The sequence below is a fragment of the Paramormyrops kingsleyae genome, chromosome 3 (assembly GCF_048594095.1).
Source record: "Paramormyrops kingsleyae isolate MSU_618 chromosome 3, PKINGS_0.4, whole genome shotgun sequence".
NCBI lineage: Eukaryota > Metazoa > Chordata > Actinopteri > Osteoglossiformes > Mormyridae > Paramormyrops > Paramormyrops kingsleyae.
Window position 1 is genome coordinate 9,545,604 of NC_132799.1, and position 24,017 is coordinate 9,569,620.

The following is a 24,017-nucleotide window of genomic DNA, read 5'->3' on the forward strand; positions in this document are numbered from 1 at the left end:
ATTGATTGAAGAGTAGCTTCTGACAGCAGTCACAGATGGATAGGATCATGCCTCTGAAATATTTTCTTTTATTCCTCTTTAAATGAAATGAAAAAAAAATCCCTTTCCCTTAAAAAGTATTTTAAAGAATGACTGAAAGGAAATATGATGATGATTCCCTTGAAACCTGCTAGTGTTTTTTTTTCTTCAGTATTGCTGCATACACTGCTTTTATAAGTCTGCTGTAAAGCACTATATTGTATTATGTTGTACATCTACAACATGGGAGGGTATTCAACGGGGGTCCGCAGAGCAATTTCTGGGCATCTGCAAAAACATAATCGGTTATTAGTGGTAGGGGGTCTTTGGCTCTGGTGTATTAATGGCAGTTTGGCAGACCTAGGTTTAACGAAGGTTGAATAGATCACTGACTGTTGAAATTTTAGAATATCAAAGCTGTGATGATGAAAGCGACACGTGTCCTGTTACACTATCATTACTTTAGGCAACTGTCTATTTAGAGAATCCCAGGCTTTGTGTATAGCCTCAGTTCTGACGTTAAACAGGAGCGATGCATTCGAGGGAAACCATGTTGCATATTAATGAGGATACCTGCTACATTGTTTCCGATTCATAGAAAATTTGCCACTATCTTAACCGTGAACAAGGAAATCTTATTATTCTTCATGTCCCCAAACAAGGGTGACATGCCTCACCAGTGACGTAGCTATACAATGCCTTTACCACCTTTTATGTACTATCACAATTTTAATGGGGTTTTCCTTCAAGTGGATCATTGGCCCAGAGTAAATTGGATGAGGTGGTTTATAAGAGGTAATAAATGACCTACACCTGACAGCTGAGCCACGTTTCCTGTCCCTAGAGTTGCAGGGCTGGAGTATTTATAAGGCTTCTTCATCACCACTGTTGGAAAAAGTAATCCTGCGCTCTAGGGGGTAAATTCTAAGCTAAAGCTTAATTTATGGAGAGTATAATATGGTTTTGCTAGCTCCATGGTTTATGGCACTGAAACCTTATAAACATAATTAAACCTCATCTCAGTTGTATCCTTGGCACTTGTCAGCATTTTGCGAGCACTGGAAATGTAATTATTGGGGCAGTTTTCTCCTATCTGCTCCCTGCATTTTTAGTTCTCAGTTGTGGACGCTGTGTTAAGTCTGTAAGATTATGTCCTTCTACTCCGTTTCTGGTTTTGTATTTTTATTGGAATATATGTGGGAGCTTTGATTAGCAGCGTATTCAGTCATCTTTCAAACACAGTTAATGGTATAGTATTTTCTGCATTATTCACAGTTTATGAAATGTTTGTGGGTTACATTATGTAATATTGTATAATAAATAATATTAGTAGCAAATAGGCTCCCTGAATAATGCCATCATTAAGGATTTATTTCTCTTTTTTTCCTTTGGCTTGCTTAGATATTGTTAAGGAATTGCAGTAAACACAATTGCTGACTGTCGGTAATGAAATCTCATTACGTTCGCCGGGGCAAGATGGAGAACGACATCAAAAAATTAATTGTCTGCTCACAGTAGTTTGGACAGGATCTGGGTGAGGCGCGGTAAATGAATCACCCAGGGCAACAGCTTTATGCCCCCAGAGAGAAGGGAGTGGTTAGATTTAATAAGAGGATAGAATGAGGATTTTTCTTGCATCTCAGCCCCTATAACCATACACACACACACACTGATCCATGCTGATTGTGTATGTACCACTGGAAAATAATGTAACCCCTTTGAACCCTAATAAAATTATGTTAACTACATCGATTTGATATTCTTATATGAGTATGATGATAAAAATATTCTGCTCATGAAATGCATTTACTAATTTGGCATCCTTTAAAAATGTAACGAAGGGCAATAATACAAATACAATATTTAATCAAATTACAAGATTTACATTCAAAGATTCAGGGAAGGCTGGAGTCGGGGTATTGCACTTGGATGCTTGATATAGTGGGATTTCAATGGGCTTGAGTATTGCATAACAGTTTGAGCACATAATGCAAGAATGATAAAGTACTCGACAAAACGAGCAATACTAGGCAACAAAGTACTGACTTGAGGACAAGATATTGGGCAGAGTAAAGCATACTAGGTAAGGTAAAGTGCATGACACAAAGTACTGCACAAAGAAAGCACTAAATTCAGGTGTGAGCAGTGTTGCACTAATGTACAGATTGAGCGTAAAAACCGTATCGTACAGCAGCACTGAAGAGGACTTTAGTAACGTTATTGAAATTAACCAGCTCTTACACTTACTTGGACCTGGTACTTGTTGCTCATTGTAAGTTTAATGTAGCAGCACTTGTCTTCCTGATGGCTGTATGCTTTTGATGGATCTACCTCAGTTCATCACTGTTGAGAAAAACATCAGCTAAATCAGCTGAGGTAGATGTAGTTGGAGGGGGTGGAAGTTGGTGATGGTAGGTAGGTGCAGTTGTACATTTCAGGTTGGCAGCAGCTCAGTTGCTCAGTTTTCATGGTCCAGCAGGCGTGCGTGGTGCTGTATGTTTTTCCAGTCACCAGTAGAATGAAGAGACCATATCTGGGTGAGTTCGGTCTGCGATGACACTCACGTTGGAATAACAAGTTATGGTTATCAGTGTTTTGCATGTGGATATTTCTGCCAAATGGGGATATGCATTCTGCAAGCGAGCCGTCGATGAGAGCAGGTCGCAGAGTAATTCGCAGGTGCAACGCTTTCTAATTTTCTGGGTTATTTGCAAAAGATGTCTATGTTAATGAATACAGATGCAGCGTGTTATTTTGAAAATCGCCGCCGCAACTTGAGATTTTCTGTTTCTGTGTCGTCCAACCAACTACAACTACAGCAGCGGCTGAAACATGAACCACTGTTTAGTCACGATGAATCCTTGTTCATTAATTCTGTAGAAAAATAAGCGAGTGAATTCTTACTTGCTAATTCGTTACTAAGCAAGACGGATTATAAATGAATGTCTCGGAATTAATGATTCCCTATGGTACATCAGTCTTTCTCTTAGTCATTAAAGTGTAATTTACATAGAATGAAGTGTAAAGTCAGTTACTATTTTATGAAAACAGGTATATTAGATATGTAATACAATATGAATGAGTAATTTTAAAGACTGTTGGTGTTTTTGCGGAATAAAAGTGTGCCCACAGGAACAAATTAAATTAAATTTACTGACCATGTTACATTAGATAAGATATCGCTGTCAAATTGACTATCTACACTTCTTAAAGCTGCATGGGGGAAAAAAAAATTTGAGGCCAATATCACCGATCCCTCTAGGAGCTGAATGTGACCAATTTAAATCCTGCGAGGACCACCGTTTTAGGTGCTGTGTTTACTAGAGATATTACTTTGTAAGAGTCCTAAACAGTACACCATAAAGTGGGGAAAAGTTAGGCCGGTTCCAAAATGCAACATTCTTGGATTGATTGGATTGGGGGACCAATGTTTCTTGAAGCCCAACATCTCTAGAGACACCCATGGTCTTGGGTTTGATCTAGCTTTGTTCATTGGGCTACCTAAAGATTGTCGCTATACATAAGGAATGGAACCTGGATTGACCTGTAAAGTAGAGATGGCACACAATATAATTTTTTCTGTTCCAATCCCGATATCAATAATAAAAATTTGAGTGTCTGCTGATACTTATACCCATCTGATATTTTCCCCCTTTATCACCTACCAAGCATTAATTATTTGCACCAGTACACTCCCGTTAACATGGCATCAATTAACTTCTGCATTTAGTGTATTTGAGTATGCAACGAATAGGAAAATATAATGGTCATGTTGCTCAAACAAAAGTTTTGGCATTATAGTACAAGAAGTAATGCACGGTCAGCATGATTCACACAAGTCTGCTTTTGTTTTATTCAGCAATAACCTTAGAAATATGAGCAGGAATATTTCTTAAAGTGCAAATTCTGTGTTCTGTTATCAAAATAAAGATAATAAAGAAATAAATCATAAAAAATATCACTATATACCCCAACTAATCATTTCTAGTCAAAAAGTAAACATAATTCTCCAGTACAAAATATACAACAGACCACAGATAAAACTTTCAAATATTAATTTACCAAATTTTAGAAAGATTACAAGTCTGAAGACATGTAGTTTGTATAAATTTTCACTGTCCTCATACTCTCGTTAACTTTGCAAAGAAATGTCACTGCTTCTTTTTTTTCGTCACATAATCTTCTGTTTAGACATAAGGGGTAAAATCATCGTAATAAAAATCAGCACTAGTCTTACGTACATCACACTCTGCTGTTTTTCATTCTTTCTTGTCCTCCTTCAGCGTAAAATATTTCCACACAGCCGACATTACGGCTCCGACGCACACGCGTAGCTGAGCACCCATCCATTACGTCACCCTCACTCCTGTTTTCGGTACGTCTCACTAAGGCTACAAGACTTTTCGCGATGTTTCAGGGTACACCTATCTCTGATGGAAAATCGGATCGGTTTCTAACTCCCCTGACCCCCGATATCCAATCCGACATTTTTTGCCGATACCATCCCGATACTGATAGTAGATATCAGATTATTGCCATCTTTGCTATAAAAGTAATAACTTTGCCTGGGAAGTCTGCTTTCAGCTCACTTCCGTGAATAAAAGCAGTGTCCGCAATGCAGTAGAAGCTGCCTAAAATGCACCACCTAATCTATCGCTCCGCTACAAATGGCAAACCTCACCATGACGTTAAACTCGCTAACCGTTCAGATGTAGTTATTGCATATTGTTGATGGTTTTAAAATGAACAGGCATCTTTATGGGAAGGAACTATGGGATGCATTTAGCTCTATGACTGTAGCTCAACAAGTAGCACGTTTTGCTAGCAGTCTGAAGGTTGTGGGTTCCAATCCCAATGGATGTACACAAATTGTAACTCTTCTGTCTAATATAAGTTGCATTGGATAAAAGTGTCAACAAAAAAAATTGCAGTTTTTCCTCTTTATGCCTTAACGAATTGACTCACTGGAATGACTTACAATTACGTTTTTAACAGTCGGCATCCTCTACGAATATATTGCTCCAGCTATTAAATAGTTTAAGATAATCATACAAAGATAATGGCCTTGTTTTCCAAAGATTTCTCACTGCGCATTCTTTTAAACTGTCTATGTTTATTTAGCGATGCCACAAAGCTTTGGGAAAATATGCCCCTTAGTTTGTTAATGTCATGTCAAACACAGCCACTACGGGAAGCCCTTGGAATGGAATGAGGAAGAAAATGCAATACAGGGATATAAGCAAAGCCTTCTGCTTGTTGGCACACTTGAAATACTGAGAAACGGGCAGCGACATCCTTCCAGAATGACGAGAAGGAAGCGGAGATTGTTACTTTCTCCCACGGACGCACAGTACCCACTGAGACGCCGTGTCAGGCCCCTTGTGGCGAAACCTCAGAAGAAGAGAGCTGCTCATTTCTGCTGTAATATACAAATAAACACTGTTCCATCAGGCCTTTAGATTAAAAGTGGATGCTGGTCGCCACAGATCCTGTTTGGTAGAGGGACTGAGGGTGGGGCATTACTTTCAACGGGATTTTATTTCAATTTTTGGTTCAGGCTGGGTAGTGAAATGTGTAGGTGTTTGCTAGCTTGTCGTTTTTGTGAGGATTTGCGTGCAAGGGTGAATGTGGACCTCAGCTGTGAAAGGAGAGCTGAAGGCTGTAACATAGTCAACCTCGGAAATCTTCGAAAACTGAAATGAAGACTACTCCTGTCTGTGATTGGCACCCACTTCAAATCAATTACCTTAATACTTCAGATTGGCACAATATCCCTTTTAATAGGGTGCTCACCGTCCATGTGTATTCTCTCCTGACTCCAAATCCAAAACCGAATTCTGTGCATCAATGGTGTTTTCAGAGTCCTGTTCTAAAGACAGTTTGTTCACTTTAAACCTGTAAAACTGTGGAAAGATCTTTGTGTTTCCTCAGTACCATCAGCCATTTTATAACTGATTTATTCCACATTCATTCCAACTGCTGAATGATCCTAATAATCTGTAGCTTTTTTATTATTGGAATCTATGTATTTGAAGACCTCCAGTGCCATCCTCTATCACCCTGACCAGGTTAAATGGATAAATGATGGATGAATGGATTTGCCAACCAATAGGGATGCTGTGCCCCAGAACCTCCAACATTTCCATTTTCACCAGCATCTTATGTGTTAGCATTGTGTTTATCTGCAGATTATACTTCTACTTAATCGGACTGACTGAAAACAGCCAACCAGTTTATCTCCAACACTGTAACACAAAATTTAGAACAATCACTGATTTGAAGTATTTGCAGCTTCAAGCTTTTTTTGTATCTCTGCAGAAATAATAGGTGGGGCTGAGACTTCCTTCAAACCCTGTGAGCTTCTTCCAGATTGTTCTTTGCTGGAACTTCCACAAGGTCACAGTTGACAGAGTAAAAAAAATTAGCAGAGTTAAATGACATAATTCTGCATTCACTTTGGCACGCATGATTACACCTGGGGTGCTTGATACACACACTACACACTCAGCGAGTGATAGCATGTAAAGACCTATAGCAGTTAAACCAAAGGGTGGAGTATGGCATGAGTAAAATGTGCATAGTGCTGAATATGTTTTTTTTACTTTACACAGTCACACATTAATTCCTTTGTAGGGTGATGTGTGCTTCTGTGGTTTAGGACTCTGTGCTCATGATCAGAAGGTCGCTGGTTCAAATCCCATGGCTGGCAGATTGATGTCACCATTGGGCCTTTGGTCAAGGCCCTTAACCCTAATCGCTCGAGGGACTCTATGACCCTGCTTTCTCAATTGTGTATCGCTTTGAATAAAAGTTCCAGCTAAATAAAATGTAAATTGTTCCAATCTTTGGAAAGGGACTCGCTAAAGGGTCGCTAATTTGCTTCATGACCTGAGGTGCGTTTCCCAGACGCTTCCATTGGTGGATTACATGGTTGGACTCATTCAGTTGCATGATTTCAACTATGTAAGTTGCTAACATATTTAGCAACTATGCTTTTGGGAAACGCACTCCTGGTCATTATGGAATGGAATAATGGATGTAGTCCTCTATATTTACGCCTGCATGTCAAGATCAAAAAAAAAAAAACAAGAATTCTAAAGATTTGCAGTTGCAGGGTTTTCCTGCTACAGGTTTAGTTTTGTATGCAGTCATTTGCATGAAGGCCCAACTGCAGCAGCTCTTAGTTGATTTAGCTCATTGCAGTTTTTTTTTAAACGTAAACAGTCATTGTGTAGGTTACCGCTTGCTGGTGACCATAGTGGTAATACATCAGCATGACATGCAACAATAAATTGAATGCAGTAACAGGACAATGTGTTAGTTTGGTTACATGCTATACTGATAAATGGCTGCACACCCCCTTTACCACCACTCTTTGCTAGGGGGTCAGCACTTTTCTAGTAAAGTTAATCCACTAGGGCTATATACACTGCTGTAATTTTCTGCCCTGTTTTGAGAGTCCTGTAAAGGGAAATGCTCTCAGGTTTTAAAGCTGTGTCTGGCCTGTATATAGGCGCGACCACACGGGCTGATTTAAAGGTATAGGCCTGGTGGCGTATGCAACGTCTCGTGAAAAAGCCGAGAGAGGGGGCCGGCCGTATTTCACCTGTCACGACCACTGAAAATGGCACGGTTATAAGCGCCTGTCAGGCATGTGAAAGATTGCGTTGTTGCCGGGCGATAATGCAGCCTGAAAGAGGTTATTTACAGCAGCAGCCGGACAAAACTTGGGTTCGTTCCAGTTTCCTGCATTTCAACTCTGAAGAAGAAGCAGACTGACTTGTGCGATTACTGCAGCGACGGGCCATACTTGTAGCTACCAAGGAGGTGGTGCCAAGTTCTTCACAGAGATACAGTGTGCAGGCTTGACAATGCTTGCTGTGATGAATGACACCCCCCCCCCCCCACTCCTGAGTTTTGGAAAAGGAAGCCGCCTGCGATTCTATTGGCTGCATTGATGCCCTGAAAGCTGACACCCTTGCAGGTGCAAAATAGGGTGCCTGTGGAAGTGAAGCTCGCATGGTAACTACACCATGCTAATGCCCATTGAGCTTAGTCCTCACCCCTGCTGAGCAGTAGAATTCACTTCCTGGTCAGCTGACTGGATTTAAAGTAAAAGGTCAAAAAATGTTGGCTGTTCCATCCTATTCGTAGTTGGGGTTGATGCTTTGTGCGAGGCAGCCAGTGGCGGAACTGCAGGAACACGAGTCCAAGTAATCATTGCTTTTGCTCACTTTTTTGTGCTTTTAGTATTTAAAAACAGGGTAGCTATATTGGCCATTTGCTATGTCACACCTAGTCTCAGTTCAAATACAAGACAATGACAGCGGTTTCATACAGCTAGACAGGCGCTGTTTTATATTTGCTATGTTTTGAGGGCAGTGTGGTAGCACAGTGGATAACACTGTAGCCTTACTCCTCAAGCGTTGTAGGTTGAATTTCTGCCCTCGGCTTCACGTGGAGTTGGAATATTGTCCAATGGCTGCATGGGTTTCAACCAAGTTCTCTGGTTTCCTCCTACAGGTCAAAATCTTGCTGCTAGGTGAATCGGTATCTCAAAATTGCCCATAGTGTGTGATTTATATGTGCTTTGCAATGGACCGGCGTCCCGTCCAAGGTGTCCCCTGCCTTTCCTGGGCTGGGCTCCAGGCTCGCCGTGATCCTCTTCTGCAGTGTTTCCCAATCCCGTCCTCTGGGACACACAAACAGTGCATGTTTTTGCTCCCTCCCAGCTCCCTGTCAGAGCAAAAACATGGACCGACTCTCGGTCCCTGAGGACTGGATTGGGAAATGCTGCTCTACCAGATAGGCAATATGAATATTTTAAAAATGTATTTGTACACAGCGTTTTGCAGCAGTAAACCTTGAACCCCCCTGCAGTCGATTAATGCCTGGACACATTAATTTTGGCAGACTAACTGCAGACAGGAATGGTTTCAGGTAAATGCCTTGTTATTTTCAGTTCCACATACTTTGTTTTTGGCAAAGCTTCTGTATGACATTCGATATAAAATCTAAGTATAATTTATGGCTGCACAATAAATAGTTTCAGCATCGTCATCGCAACATGCGCATTCGCAGGAATGACATCGCATTTGTCACCACTGCTTTGTGTCTACTGACAAACTCGCATCATCACCGGCAGCTTATTTGACTCACACTATTGGTAGATTATAACAAGTTGTATTTGGCTGTGGTTTATTTTGGGTAAATTCCATCTCCTTTTTTGTTTGATAAATACCGCAATAGTAAGCGCAAATATTTCAAATATTGCGATGCGATACAGTGCAGCCCTCGTAGAAATATTACAGTCAATTGATGACATTGCTATTCCTTTTTGGGTTCAAGCACTTTATTTTCATTGTGTGACACAATGAAATTACTTCTGCGAACAAACCCAAAGGTAATTAACAGTATAATTAGTCAATACAAAATTTAAGGTAAAAATGAAATAATAATACAAAGTGTAGACAAAAAAAATATTATTTTGGTGGTTCTGGTGGCATTCTTATCCGTGGACTATTTGAATTGAATGTTTTCCTTTGCTGGTACCAGGCAAGTATGTTTAAGAGTAATGGCTCAAAATAGGCCAAGTTGTTTGAGGATGGGAACTTGACTCTACTCTCTTTATTTTGTAAGAACACAAAGATTCTTTTCCCTTGTTGAAACTGCAGCCTGCCTTGTGTCTCTGGCTCTCATCTCTGGTGATGATGCAATGGCGTGGTAGATCATCTTGGGGACACTGGGATTCACTGACTGCAGAAGCGAGTTTGTTTTTCTTCCCCATCTTCTTTCTCTCTGCCCACTCCCTTGAGATGCACAGTTTTTTTTTTTTTTTTAAATACATGACCTCCTACTGATGCAAGCTGAACTCTGAGTTCAGCTGGCCTTCAAAGGAGCTTGACCATCTGCAGTCATAGCGACTGAGAGAGCAGAGCCGCTTTCCTTGGAGCCAGGAAACTATACGCTATGTTCTTGGGCTGCCCTATTGACAGCTTTGAGTGAGTTGTTGTTGCTGCTGCTGCTGTTATTGTTGATGTGGTTGTCCTTGTTGTCACTGCTGCCGTTGTTGTGTTGTCGCAAATGTTGGACTAATTTCCAGACAAAACTTGGATACTAACTTTCTTAAGCTTCTCATATGTATGTTATTTAAGTATTACAAGGGTGCGTAGCTTCTGTATATAATTTAAAATCCACAATTGTACGAAATCTTGTCTGACTGGTAAGTCACATATCATATAATTTTGTGTATATCTGCAAGGAGATGGAAGCAGTATCAAACTGTGAGACAGTATTGTAATGTTACATCGGGTATAATTTACTAAGCTAAGTGCACAGCCTTAGGAATAGATATGTGGCCTGTAATAGTATTTCTCCTGTTCAGTGGGCCTGTTTTATGAATTCTCCATGGTCTTTCTGTTTTCTGTTTGACAGAGTTTTTGTTTTGGCCAAGTAGTGAAAGATTTATCCCAGAGAAAACAAGACGAGAAGAAAATAGTTTCTTTGTGCCAGCTCTCGGGGTGGACGGATTGGGGGGGGGGGGGGAGCAGTTTGGTAATAGCAATAATGAAGAAAATCAAATCCTGTAATTACAAGAAATCTGGAATTATTTGAATTCTCTAGGGAAGGTGTTGATCTATGCCAGCACACTGTTCTAGCACAGGTGATGATGCGATCTTGTTGAAAATCCTTCAGCAAAAAACTACTGAAGTAACGGTGAAGTTTTCTGTTTGTATATGTGTGTGTGTGTGTGGGGGGGGGGGGGTAATACAATGATAGATGCCATTGTGTTTCCTTCTTTAGCAGTTAAAACATTGCTAGACATTTTTTTCTGCTTGTGATCATGTGCCTCTTAAATGTAGTAATGTGTTATATGATTTTCTTAATTATTATTGTTTTGGACTCTTCGGTACATTATGGAATGAGATGCAATTGATTTTGATTTAGATTTAACTGCTTTTGTTGATTTTATGATGCTAAATTCCATGTGTGTGGTGTTTTGTAATCTTTGCCTGTGCAGTAGGAGAGAGCAGCCTGACCTTTTATTGGGTATAAATTATTCAGACACTCATATTTTTAATTGACATATTAATTTACCCGTGCTTTAAAAATTGTGGTTATCTAGCATGTTGCTGCATGTGCAATTGTGTGTTTTGAAGGGTGCAGTTACAACAGAAATTTGATCCAGTCATTGAAGATTTTACCAAATGTACCAAACAGTCTCTTACCTGTCTCAACAGTTTCCGCATAACGTGCGTCGCTCCTTTTCCTTCTCCGCTGGAGCCCGTCCTGGCTTATGAGGTTACCTTAGGCTTTTTTTAATATGTGTGGCTGTCATAATTACCTTGAAAAGAAAGTCATCAATCTGTGCTAATTAGCTTCTGAGAGAGGATGTCTTTATTTTCAAACCCAATTATTCTGACTTTGTGTTTCCTTACTCCTGTAAATCACACTCGAAGTGGATTTCTTCTTTCCAGAATTTGCCGCAAAGACAGAGTTCTGTACGACTGGAGCTTTATCTTTGCCTTTTGTGTTTCTACAGATTAAGGCAGGTATTGTGATGTGAATTCAATTTGAAATTGAGATTAAGCCAGTGAGTGAAAGCAGGGAAAGGGGGGTGTCTAGGGACCCGGCTTCAGTACTGTACGCACGTCCTTGCGGTCAGAACTTCCCCAGAAATAGACCCATTTCAATTATGAATTCAGTTGAGTCCCTCATCGTATGAGCTTACACTCTTGAGGAAGAAAAGGCTTTTCAGTCTCATTGTTCTGTAGCTGCAGGCAGTGATATGCATATCTTGGCTCTTTAGTTGACCACATACACTGTATTTTTTTAATTTAACATTTTAAGATTGCACATTTAGTAAAACTTTGGATTTTTTGCTTGTTGCAGATATGAATATATATTTTACCACGCTGGAAATTTAAATGAAGTATTTTTCTGAAGGGTATGATTGCCTAAATATTTTTCCATAAAAATGAGATCTCACTACTGACAGTTCTTTGCTAGTATTTTCATTTTCCGCCTTTCTTTTATCCATGTTGCAGGTTTTATGCGGTTGTGATATTAATAAAACTAAAATAAAAAGGCTTAAATGTTCCTTTTAAATTTTATAACTGACACTGAAAAAAGTAAAAACAGGTAAAAACAACAGAAATTCTCCCTTTATCCATGTGAACTTTTTGCATTCATTTGAATTCTAAGGGACATTTTATATGGTGTGCTGTATTAATTAAATCAACATAAAAATTCACATCCCATTTTCATCTCTCAAAACATTTTTACAATAAGCATTGTATGCAAGTTAACCGAAAATAGAAAATAGACCTAGACATTAAAACATTTTAAAGAAAGTTTTTTGTGTGTGTGTGTGTGTGTTCTGTGACCTTGACTTCCTTTCCTGACACATTTTTTTAGACTCCAGTATTATAATGTTTTGGTTACTCTGCATTACCCCTCATTAAGGATCTCTGTTAAATAATTTCATATGAAACATAAGCTCAATACTGTATGTGTGTGATATACTGATTGTGCCCTTTTATTTCCATCAAAACAGCTTCTATAATAATCAAGTAATTATCTGTTGACTGGAAAGGGAAAAGGAAACTGTTTACATGCTTAAGCATTGAATATCTGGCATGATTTCATTTTGAACTTCCCTCCCCTCCCATCACCCAACTCCCCCCCCCTCCCCCCCACCATTTTGCTCTGCCAAACGCTTGGTTGCATGTACCCCCCCCCGCCACTCCGTCGGGACATGCGCATGATCAATAAGTGTGTCTTGGGCTAAAGCCAAACCTCAACACAACTGAAGAACGGAGCGTTGGGATTGTGGTTGAATTCCGACTCCAGCGCTAAAAATACTGCCAGCCTGAGCTGCTTTGCCCGTCGATATTCCGCGGTTAAGTTGCCCGCTCGAGGGTACAACTCCTTGGCTCTCTCAGATTCCCCTTGAGCACCCCCCCATTTTCCAGGTGTGTGGGCGGGGAAAGTCCATTACTGCTCCTCCCATTTTTCAGGAACCCTCCAACAGTCATCTGCCCTGAAAGGGTACACGTGTAAATACAGAACGCGTCTGAGAGGTCAGGCCCCCCGGAGCGAGGCCCGCGTTGATAGCGTCTGTGCTGTGCTCGGATAAGCCCGGGAGAGCAGTGGCCCGGCATGCTTGATAAATGACACAAATGGTCAGGAAGGTAAAGCCTCATTCAGGGACAGGAAGATTAATCAAGGCTAACTGATGATGCTCTTTGTTGCAGCATTTTGAAACACCGCTAGATCCCCCCCCCCCCCGCTTTGCATCTATTACCACCCATGCAGATGAATGCTATTTATGAGCAGAGGGTACAGTAGCAACCATTAGGAAGTGTTGAGTATGTGTGAAGAATTCGCAAGATAGTACTCGTATCTTCTGCATCGCCAAGGTGCTGAACTGACTAAATTTGCAAGTCAGGATATTAGCTATTGTGGTAAAAATACTAATCCACAGTATTTGATCTTCACTCTAAATATTCAATTCTCAACATTGAATATTTAAAGTACAACCCACTAGTTAACAAGCCTCTTTTATATGCTGCTGGTGCATTTAATTGCCTTAATATTTTTTCACACCCAGTGTCCTGCTTAGTGTCACTCCTGCAGCCCCTTGCTTGGAGTGTAGAGGACAAATTTGGCTTGTGCTGGATCTAGCTTTTTTGGGGGCGGGTGGTGGTGGGTGGGGGGGGGGGGTTTGGAGCTAAAATCTATACATAAATTTCCTCCAGTTATGTATAATATCCGAGAACCTGCTTGCTTCACCACCTGCTGCCTCTGTTATACTCTGCCACGAACAGACATTGTTCATGATCTCTAACAAACAGCATACTGACAGGCGGGATGGAGATCTATAATCTATGAAAGTTTGTGAATACGATGGTTCCCTCTAATGGTTGGAACATGTCAGTACAGTTGGGCATTTAGTCTTAAATCAGCTTTTTAAATCATATTTTTGTGTTACTAGTACAACATGGGCCTCATCCAGCTGCATTATACATTCATCTGTAAATACAACTAATCACTTTTCTGGGAATATGGTCACAGTAGCAAAGGTTTTTTTCATAGTCACATAAATAATCCACTATTTCATGCCCTTTATCTAGAAATGAGAAATCAGAAATGTGCAATAACTTTTCTCATAACTGCTACAGGTTAAGGTAATAAAAAATAAAATATAGCATTAGTTTTGTGTACCAATGTGTTCTTGTAACACATTCTCTGTTCAGAACCTACACATGAAGTCTTTATGCAGCTTGGTATTTTATTGAATTAATTATTTTCCATAGATACAATTAAAGAGATGCTCTGGTCACAAATTCAGTGGCTGCTGAAGTGCTGTATTTGCTGGGTTAGCTGTGAACTTGGGTTAGAACAGTAAATATATGATTCATGGATCCAGAGGAGTTTAGTAAATGCCACCCACAGCATATGGCATTACATATGGACTGTGTACTTCCTGAGGTCTTAATGTCTTTTTAAAGGGAATTACACCAATTGTTGTATTAAGTTCACTCTGTTCACCATTTTCCAGTGTATATTTAGGAAATTGCATTATATAAGCTGAGTTTCCTGAAAAATTCTATTCCATAAAAATGCTGTCGTATACCAAGTTGAACTGAGAAATCTGCAAATGATCTTTTTTTTTCTTTTATCTGATGTCAGTTCGGCACCCGCAACACATATCCTAGACCCGGTGGTGGGCAATCTTATCCACAAAGGGCCGGTGTGTATGCAGGTTTTTGGGATAACCTTTAGGTCAGCTGTTCAAACCCAGGTGTGAGGACTCTTCAGCCAATCAGTCCTCTAATTAGTAATCAGTTAGGGAGCTGCAGCAAAAACCCCCACACATGATGGCCTTTCCTGGATAAGACTGCCCCCCCCCCTGTTGTAGACAGCAAATCCATCTGCTTCCAGTATTTGTATATTGTCAATGTGTAACATTAAAAGACACGCAAGCAAATTGCGCCCTAACGGTTGTGCGCTGCTGTCTGCAGACGCGCCGCTTCGGCATGGTCCGTGACGGACGGCAGGCAGCACGCTAGCTTCCTGAAGGTCAGCTTGGTTTCCTGCCACAGCACCGCCATGGCTTTGGCTGACAAGCACAAAGTGAAACGGCAGCGTTTGGACAGGATTTGCGAAGGTAAGATCACACCAAACCTCCCCCCATATCACGGCTGCTGCGTTTGGAACAAAGCACTCCGAGTTGCGGTCCTTTCGTCGGCCAGACCGGGTCATTCCATTATCGACCTGATTTCCAACCGGACATGGGTGCTTGGTCGCTCGTTTTAATTTAATCAGTGGACCTCTTGATTTATTCAGAGTAGACTGTGGTTGTTTGGGATCCTGAACTGAAAATCCATAGGCTTTCCTACTATCTCATTACTAAACACTCAACTCAGAAAACCACCTTAACTGAGCCTGTATAACCTCCCCCCACTAAGTACTTAGCGATGTAATAGGAACTTTGAGTCAAGCCCATGTCAACATTTACAGCCGCGGTATATGCTGCACCACATGTCAGAATGTTCTAAGTTACAACTGCAAGGAATCGGCAGGGATGTTCCAGTGCAGATTGGGGGTCTTGTTCTTGACAGGAAGGGCTACCATGCAGAACAGAACATCCATTTTTCACCAGGGATTGGCTCTTTATCACATGTGCGGTCTTGGCAAAAACGTGGATTCTGCTGTAGGGCAGAGAGCAGTATGTGGAGTTTGGTGACGATACCTGCAGCTTATGAGCTGCAAGCTATTTTTTATATTTACAGTTGACACTGCAGAAGGTATGAGGCTCGTCCTCCTAAGAAAGCCATTTCCATTCAGGTTGGCTGGTTCAGTCTTACATGGTGTATGGTGCTGCTGGGAGATCCCAAATGAGTTTGGGCTTATTTCATCAGGAATGTCAATTTACACAGACATCCATTGAGGTGCCAAAAAAAAAAATAACACAGAGATGGTAAATTGTACTGTCCCAGCTTGTGATTGCTGTACTCCTTTCATGTGAAGTTGTGTGAATTAACCTATGTTTTGCTAAAATATTGAGAAGGTATCCTTTCTGTATTCTGTAACACTAACTGGGAGGAGGTCTCAAATTCTTTATTGTCCGAACTATAACATGGATAAGTTCTTTAGCCAATGTACAAGCATCTTGTCGCTGTTATTGTTTCTGAGCGAGGCAGTAGTGGGCCAATGTCTCAAGAACCATAACGACCTGTTCTTAAAATGACAATATCCTTACTTGCAGAAGTATACCGCGATGACATTTTCCTGAATGGCTCTGGTGAAGAACTCCTCTCTTCTCCAGCTGGTTTCTATTTTTTTGTGGCTGATGAAAATGACCCAATATAGCAGTGACTAATTGTCTGCCTTTTTTGGTTTTATTATTCTGACCCGCGGTACCAAAATTAAGATGACTAACGATTGGTTATACAAACTCTTGGTCTATTTTCGTGCAGTTTTTAGAAGTATTTGATTAAAAGATAACTCAATTAAAGCTTCCTAGACTTATTCAGTTAGTGATTTTCTTAATGATTGTGCAAACAATTGTTGCATTGTGCGGATTTTAATCATCGTTACCTGGATGTCCTGGTGGATTTTGTTGGGGGAAAGAAAGTTTTGAAATGGAAATTCTGGCCAGTTGTTGCAGGGGGGAGAAGTGGCTGTATGCCGGAGTTTGCACACGTGTGCCTGTCTGTTGTACCTGTTCGAACACACTGGGGGCCTGCAAAGGGGGGGGCTGCAAATTGCATTCGCAGCAGGACCTAGCCAGCATCCTGAGCCACAGCTGCAGGCTCCCTGGTCCTCAGCAAGCCTTTAATTGCATTTATACGAGAGTCACAAAACCACCACTTTGATGGCCAACTTGCAGACCCTGGGAGCAGAAACAGGCCCACGCCTGCCTAGGAAAATGGGGAGTTGGGGGGGGATGGGGGGCATGGTGAGGCAGAACCGTGAGGTCCCAGTGTGGATTACTTTAATCTGGTTTGATGTTCCCAGATATGTTTCTGGGCGACTGGCTGCAGAGCAGAGCCCTGTAATAAAGTGGAGGACTTGCCCAACTCTGGTCCTGATTATGTTGAAATAGGTTTTGTTTTTTAAGGCTCCGCAGTTTTCCTGCTTGGTTGCTGTTTTTGGATCAACGTTTTTATGACCTACGAGAGGGAGCGACGGCTTCTGATTGGGTGGGAGTCTGGATCCAGCCCCCAGATTTTTCCCTGATCCAGTCCTCTTCAGCCTGATTGTGGTTTAGGTTTTAATAAATGAAGCTGTTTTAGTGCCTTTGTGACCTATCGGTGTAGCTTGACCTCCTCTGCACTGTGCAGGTGGTAGACTGTGCCGGGGGCTTAATCTTCAGGGTGTTCTTGAAGGAAAAAAACACAGTTTTTTTGTTTTCCCTTTTTCCGTGGGGTAGCCCTGATGAATGCCACAAATGGCCGACTGTCACCGCGAGGCGGGGGGGGGGGGAAGGACAGCGGATGCACCAATGCGCTGCAGGCGGCGTTTGAACGAGTGATGCGAGATTTTTAATATGACGCACTTATGAAATGCGCACCTTGTGTGGCATATGGACTGAGCCCTTTCTGCCTTCTGTGTAAAGTAAGAAATTTGACACTTTTATTCAATCGAAGCAAATTACTCAAAATAATTAATAAGACGTATTAAAAATCCTCGTCATTAGGCATTAAGCTTGGCCGTCAGTGAACCCCAAAAATCACGAGAGGTCGAAACTTGTTTTTTGTCTTTTTGGCCATGGATCATAAGCGACCTAATCATAGATAACGTTCCCCTCCTCCCTAGCTAGCTGCACTGCTTAAATCCTTTCCTGTGCTGCCTTGCTTTTAACCCCACTATTAATTAGTTGATTGGGTGCAGGTGTGTCCCCTTGGGAGCAATCGGGGTGCTGGACACCCGCCCGGTGTTGATGGCGCTCTGGGGAATCGTCCCGGAAACCTCCTCCCCGCAGTTCCACAGATACTGTTACCATTTGGCAAAAATGTTCTAATAGTAGAATCTCTAACAAATGAGACTGAATTGAAAAAGCCGATAATGATCAATTTTGTATAATATGATTCTCCTATAAGGACAGTCCTATTTATTATCATTGATAGTAAGGATTTGGTTGTCTCTTTGGCATTCAAAGAAAATGCTGTTGAAATGATCTTCATGTTGGTATATAACCCTGTGTCTATAGAAGTGCATCAGCTTAGCCATTTCAAAATCTCTCCTAAAATCATCTGAGAATTTGCAGCGACCATCCAACCCCACCCACCACTCTGTTTGGCTGATCAATACCGCATTGAATTATATAACCAATTAAGTTAATTAATTTAGCTGTTGGATAAATGTAACAAATACATGGAATGGCTGAGGTGCCCCTGAGGAGAGGTTTGGGAACTGAAGCGGTGTTCATCTAGCTGTCCAACAAGGTATCAGTGGTTTTGGAGAACAAAAGAGACTCTTATGTATTTATTATGTAACTTTATATATGTTTATTAATGTGTGATTTGCATATGTTCTAAGACCTTTGTGCAGAACTGTACATCGCTCTTCCAGCCGCTTTTGCTGGTCAGTGTTGCAGGGGGCCTAGAGTTTTTCCTGGGAAGCACAGAGCGCAGAGCTGGGTAAAACCCAGTATGGAACGCCAGTCCATCATAGTCGTGCATTGCTGTCAATTTAGAGACACCAGTTGGCATAATTTTTTGAACTATAGCAGGAAACCAAAGTAGGTGAAGGAAAGCCGCAAGACAAGACGATATATACAGAACCCCCACCCTAACGATGGGAGCCCCCAGACCACCCATCTGGTGTATATATTCAAGAATAAAAAAAGAGTCCTGAGGTTGACTCTATGCTTTGACTCTATGCTTTGACTCTATGCTTTGACTCTATGCTTTCCTTCACTAATAGACTTCTAGTGGAGGGACTGCAGAAATGCGATCTCTTTGCCAGTGTCGGCAGATTAATTATGCTTTTTAAAAAGAAAGATGCACAATCAACATCAGCTACAGATGACATAACCCATGAGGGCTGGTATTGAGTTCTGTGTAAGGCACCCAACATCCCATCGTATGACCTTAGACAATATGGCTGCCCCGAATAGGTGTACGTCAGCCAGAGTTATATATAGACTCTGAACAAAGCAATTTACAGGCTACTCTCCGCAAAGAGATGATCCCATTTTTCAGTTTTGCTTCATTAGGCAAAGTAATATTTTCCACGAAAATCCAAAATATCCATAGCTTAATATACATTTTTTAACGACACGTGGAACTGAAGCATGGAATTAATTTATAGCCTTCGAGTGGAATTTGTGAAAATTAGAGTTTATTTATTTCTGATATTTATCGGCATTTTCCTCTGCGGGGACTAAACGCTTTTGAGGACACTGCTGGGAAGCATTTAAGATTACAGCTTTTTTTTCATCTAGTAGGTTTCAGGGGGGAAAAAATTAAGCATATGTTTTCCCAAGCCTGTGGTTTATGTGAACATCATTAAAACTGAGGTCTTTACTGCTTTTGTTTTTCATTCCGCAAATTTGTTTAAGGGTTTTTTCTTTTTGAAAGCCCAAGCTGTTGTAGCATATTGTTACTCTGATCTGTGTTCATATACAATTTAATAGATCTATTCTTGTAAACTGAACTTTCATGAACCTTACAGTTATTTCTTTTTTGATTTAGTTTTTTTTTTTTCTTTTTCTATTTACTTAAGACTGGTATATTACAAGTTGCCATTTATTTATAAAATTGTACTAAATTATTTCTGTAGTGTCAAAATAAATTAACATCGTAACCTCATTTTGCGTAAGCAATTTCAATTATTTATGTCCTATAATAGATGACTTGCATGATGCTATGCATAATTACAGGCAGGTTTTTTTTAGTGTCAGTCGAAAAATGATTTTTCCTTTTTGTAATTTCTGTAGTTTCTGCAAATCATTTCGGGTATTCTTTTATTACAGCGTGCACAAAAATCAGCAAAAAACTGCTTTGCACAGAAATGTTTAATAATAATAAGTTATAACGAATGGCCTGGCATATTGTTATCTGTGAAATGTTCTTTTGGGTCTGCGTTATCCAGTGAGAAGAGTCATTCTTCGTTCTCCTGCTCTTTAATTACGAAATGATGTTCAACCTTGCGTTGAGAGCTCGGGTTCTCAACTATTGCACTATTGCAGTAGGTGTCCGTGCAGCATCCATGCGGCATCCAGCGGTGCCGCCCCGGTGCAGGAAGCGTAAATGAAAGTTCGGAGTGGTTCTCCCAGCCACACTCTTAACCTCAGCCGCAGCACAGGAGTTGCCAACACGCCCCCGTGTCTCCATCCTTCCAGATTGCATCATTCCATTGCCTCTCCCTTCTGTCCCTCCCATCTGTGCCTCAGCACGGCTCGAGCACCAACGCATCCGTTCCAGGACCTGATGCTGCCGCCATTAAGAGTGATCTCAGTCAGCTTGCTGGCCATGGTGGAGAGTTCCGGACAGATGCAGACCTCGTCCCGTCCCCCCCCCCCAAAAAAAAAATCATTCGTGGGAGGTGTGTGGGTGAACACAAACACCATCCCTGAGCATCCAGGGGGGGCAAATCAGACTAAGGTTCTGATTGCTTCCATTCCTGGCAACCAGTTATTATATGGACTGTTCTGAGTCATCATGGTATTAAGCCTCAGCCAGGTTGCTTTGGACCCCCCCTGCTGGCCCCCCAGCCCAGAGACAGGGGAAGCGCAGTCCAGCATGTGTCACTGGACACACCAGCAAGTACTGGACCGTATCATTTTACAGTATTTACAGTACAGTATGACAGGGCAAACAAATCAAATTGTGGTTTATTTGAAGAGTATTGTCAGAAATAATAACTCAAAGACATGAGGAGAGACTGATTTTAGGTTAACCTTTGGGGAATAAGGCGAGTGAATGGGCATTATTTGATCATTCAGTATAATATAAACAGTAGTTCTCAAAATTCTGCTTTTTTTACTCTTGTAAAATCCAGGCTTGAGAGTTATTACAAGTTTAATATACTTTACAGAAGCAGCATATAGAATTTAAGTTCCCCAGTCAAAAGCTAATTTATTAAATCTCTGAAGGTTTAATGGCCTAGTAGCCGTTTATGTCTAAATAGTACTTTGGTTTTCTCTGTTGAAAAGCATTCCATCATTCATTGGTTCTAGCATTATGGTGGCATCCTAAAACTTTATATATTTTATTTACAAAGGCATGTGCAATGCTGTATTACACCAGCTTTTGGTAGAGATCAGTAACTCTGGAAGTCATGCAATATGAGCAACAAAAATGCTATTTATTTTCAGAAAGGAAATATGCTATGTAGTGATAAGTGTGTGTGTGAGAGAGTGAGAGAGAGAGAGATTGTGAGTGAGTGAGTGATGTGTGTATAACATTTTCCCGATGATGTGATAAAAACCTGTTATTTTGATGTTGTGGGGACCACCTTTTCAGTCCCTGCAAAGAGAAATTCAATTTAATAAAAATCTGTGACTGCAGTTGAAAAACTAAAATAGCCAAGAGTCTTGTATTTTGTTTGGTTACTTGTGGTTAAGGTGAGTGCAGGGTAGGGTTAAGGTCCTCATTGTTGGAATTAGAGTTTTTCCCATAAAAATGAAAGGAGAGTCCCCATAATTATGTGAATGCAAACGAGTGTGTGTGTGTCTGTGTGTGTGTGTGTGTGTGTTTTCTTTTAGTAATTCTTGTACTTCCAGTGTTGTCAGCTATGGTTAGCTGGCTAGCCTGTTGCTATTTATGGATGCGCATACATATATGCATCCTCATTTTACTTATATTTTACTTATCCCTTGTGAAAATAGATGACTAAACCATATTTGAATTGAAGATATTTTGCAATAAATGGCGAAATGGGAAATAGCTGTTCTCTGGTGTACTTCCTCGTGCATCTAGCCAGGCCTCCCTAAAGCCTATTATTGTTATTTTGGCTGAGCTTGCGGGTATGAATTACATATGATGCAAGGCCTTATTAAAAATAGTTCTATCTGCCGTTAGCCTGGTAGAAAAGCCACACTTATTAATAGTGTATTCACAGCTGACAAGACACTTGTAGGATGAACCAGTTAGAACCGGCCATTAAATAATAAGCTTGACAAATGTGACGTGTGGCGTGGCACAGTCCAAAAATAAATTAATTTTAATGTCCTCTCATTTCCTTGCTTAACTGCTTCTTAGATTTCAAGGCATTCTAAAAGTAATTAAAATGTGGTTTTGAGTGTCAGCCAGTTCACATTGTAAACTTGTGATTGGTGTGAATGGATTTTATTTTGGTGCATATGCGATTTGGAATCCACTTGTATGATACAAATGACCACGATACTTTTAATAATTGATCTTGATTTTACTTAAACCTGTTTTGCTTCTGCCTGGTATGTATTGAGACAGCTATGTAAAATGACATCTGTTGTTGAGTTTCAGAATACTAGGCATGTGAGGTATGAAAGTAATCTGTGTTTGATTTTATATAGTGGGATTTATTCTCTGTACTTGAAATATTTCATTTAAATTATTCAAGCATTGACATTTATTGCAAAGATGGGTATATTGTAGAACACTAGTGCTGTTCTAGGCAATAATTTTTTTTGATGGTAATTCTCTCATTTTCAAAGTCACTACCCTTTATGGTATTAGGTTACACTCTTGAAAAGGGTATGACAAGGTACTTGAACAGGGTAGTCTAATACAGGTTCATTAGGAGTTCAGCACCTGCCCGTTATACTTAAAGCTCAGTTCCACATAGCTTACTTTAACAAAGGTTTTTAAATATTATTTAATATGCTCTTGCCCACATTGCATCCCATTTGTTTTTTTTTTTTCTGTGGGTGACAGTTTTCCCCGTGTTTCCAGGGCTTGGAGGATTAATGTTATCGCGTTGGGGAAAACAGACTATCCAACTGCGCACATGGTATGAATAGATATGAATAAGAAAAGGAGAGAAAGACTCAGAAAGAGACTAAAATGACCTGCTGAAGATGGTGAATTTTCAATTATGTTAACGTCCTGGCAGCTGCACCGAATACTGGAAGGTCATGAGTTACCAGCCTGCACCATGTATCTGCATACAAACTGCTACTTTTACCGCACATTATGTAGCACAGTGCAAGAACCGTGAGGTCACATACAATCCCCACCTAATCAGTTATGCATCCTTGCATGTCGATTAAATAAAGTTTTTCATCGCAGATATGAATCTTATGATTTGTTAAGCAGTTGTGTAGGTTTACTGTTATAGAAGAGCGTAACATAGTATATAAGAGTGCAGTATATAGTACAGAAGTATAAGTACTATAGAATAGTATATAAGAGTGCAGTATTTAGCAGCTGTAGTTATATACTGCCTTATATATTTCATACAGTGCGGCTGTTTATTGCCACATCTGCTGTACTTCTTTGGAAGCATTCACTAAAGCCCTTTAAAGGATGTAATTTCATTTTCACACTTTTTAATCTCATAAGCATAAAATAAAATGAGAAGCTGTTGCTCTCATCTGTAGATTAATACCCCGTGGCTGGCATGAACTCTCTGTCTTTCCTTTTTTCATTAGTGTTATAGTGCAAATAATCAAATATATACTGTGCTTGATTCTTTTCTTCTGTCAGCAAGTTAAGTTAGACACCTTATCATCTATTGTGCAGTTATTAATCTGCGTGATACTGAATGAATAATCGCGATTTAAAAACTTGGACGTTTCTGTTCATCTTAGCTTTAAGGCTTACGTGATTGTTTAATGCAGACTAGATGGCAAATCATTACTTGATGGCGTGACATGAGAGGCAGTGCTGTCAGAATCGAGGAGGGGGAGGGGGGAGGGGTGCCCAAGGCTCAACACAATGAGCCTGACAACTGTTTTCATGAATAAATCAGAGGGGATACTCACAAAGGGAGATTAAGTATTAGAAAAAAACTGAATCTAGACCACCCCCCGAACAGCAGCACCTCTAGGGGGTGGTCTTCGG

The 24,017-nt window shown here is 40.6% G+C and overlaps 1 protein-coding gene across 7 annotated transcripts in view; it reads left to right on the forward strand.

Annotated features, from left to right (window-relative positions):
* ctbp2a (C-terminal binding protein 2a) overlaps positions 1–24,017 on the forward strand; it is an 81,197-nt gene that overhangs the window by 20,677 nt on the left and 36,503 nt on the right. For 2 of the 7 annotated variants that reach the window (XM_023840851.2, XM_072709571.1), the window contains exons 1-2: positions 9,899–10,019; positions 15,045–15,190. The exons of 2 other annotated variants lie outside the window; for them this stretch is intronic. In XM_023840851.2, the coding sequence (XP_023696619.1) occupies positions 9,988–10,019; positions 15,045–15,190 (178 nt within the window). In that variant the 5' untranslated portion in view covers positions 9,899–9,987. Of the gene's footprint in view, positions 1–9,898; positions 10,020–15,044; positions 15,191–24,017 lie in introns of those variants that run through there. 3 more of the 7 variants (XM_023840872.2, XM_023840861.2, XM_072709570.1) reach the window with 2 other exon arrangements.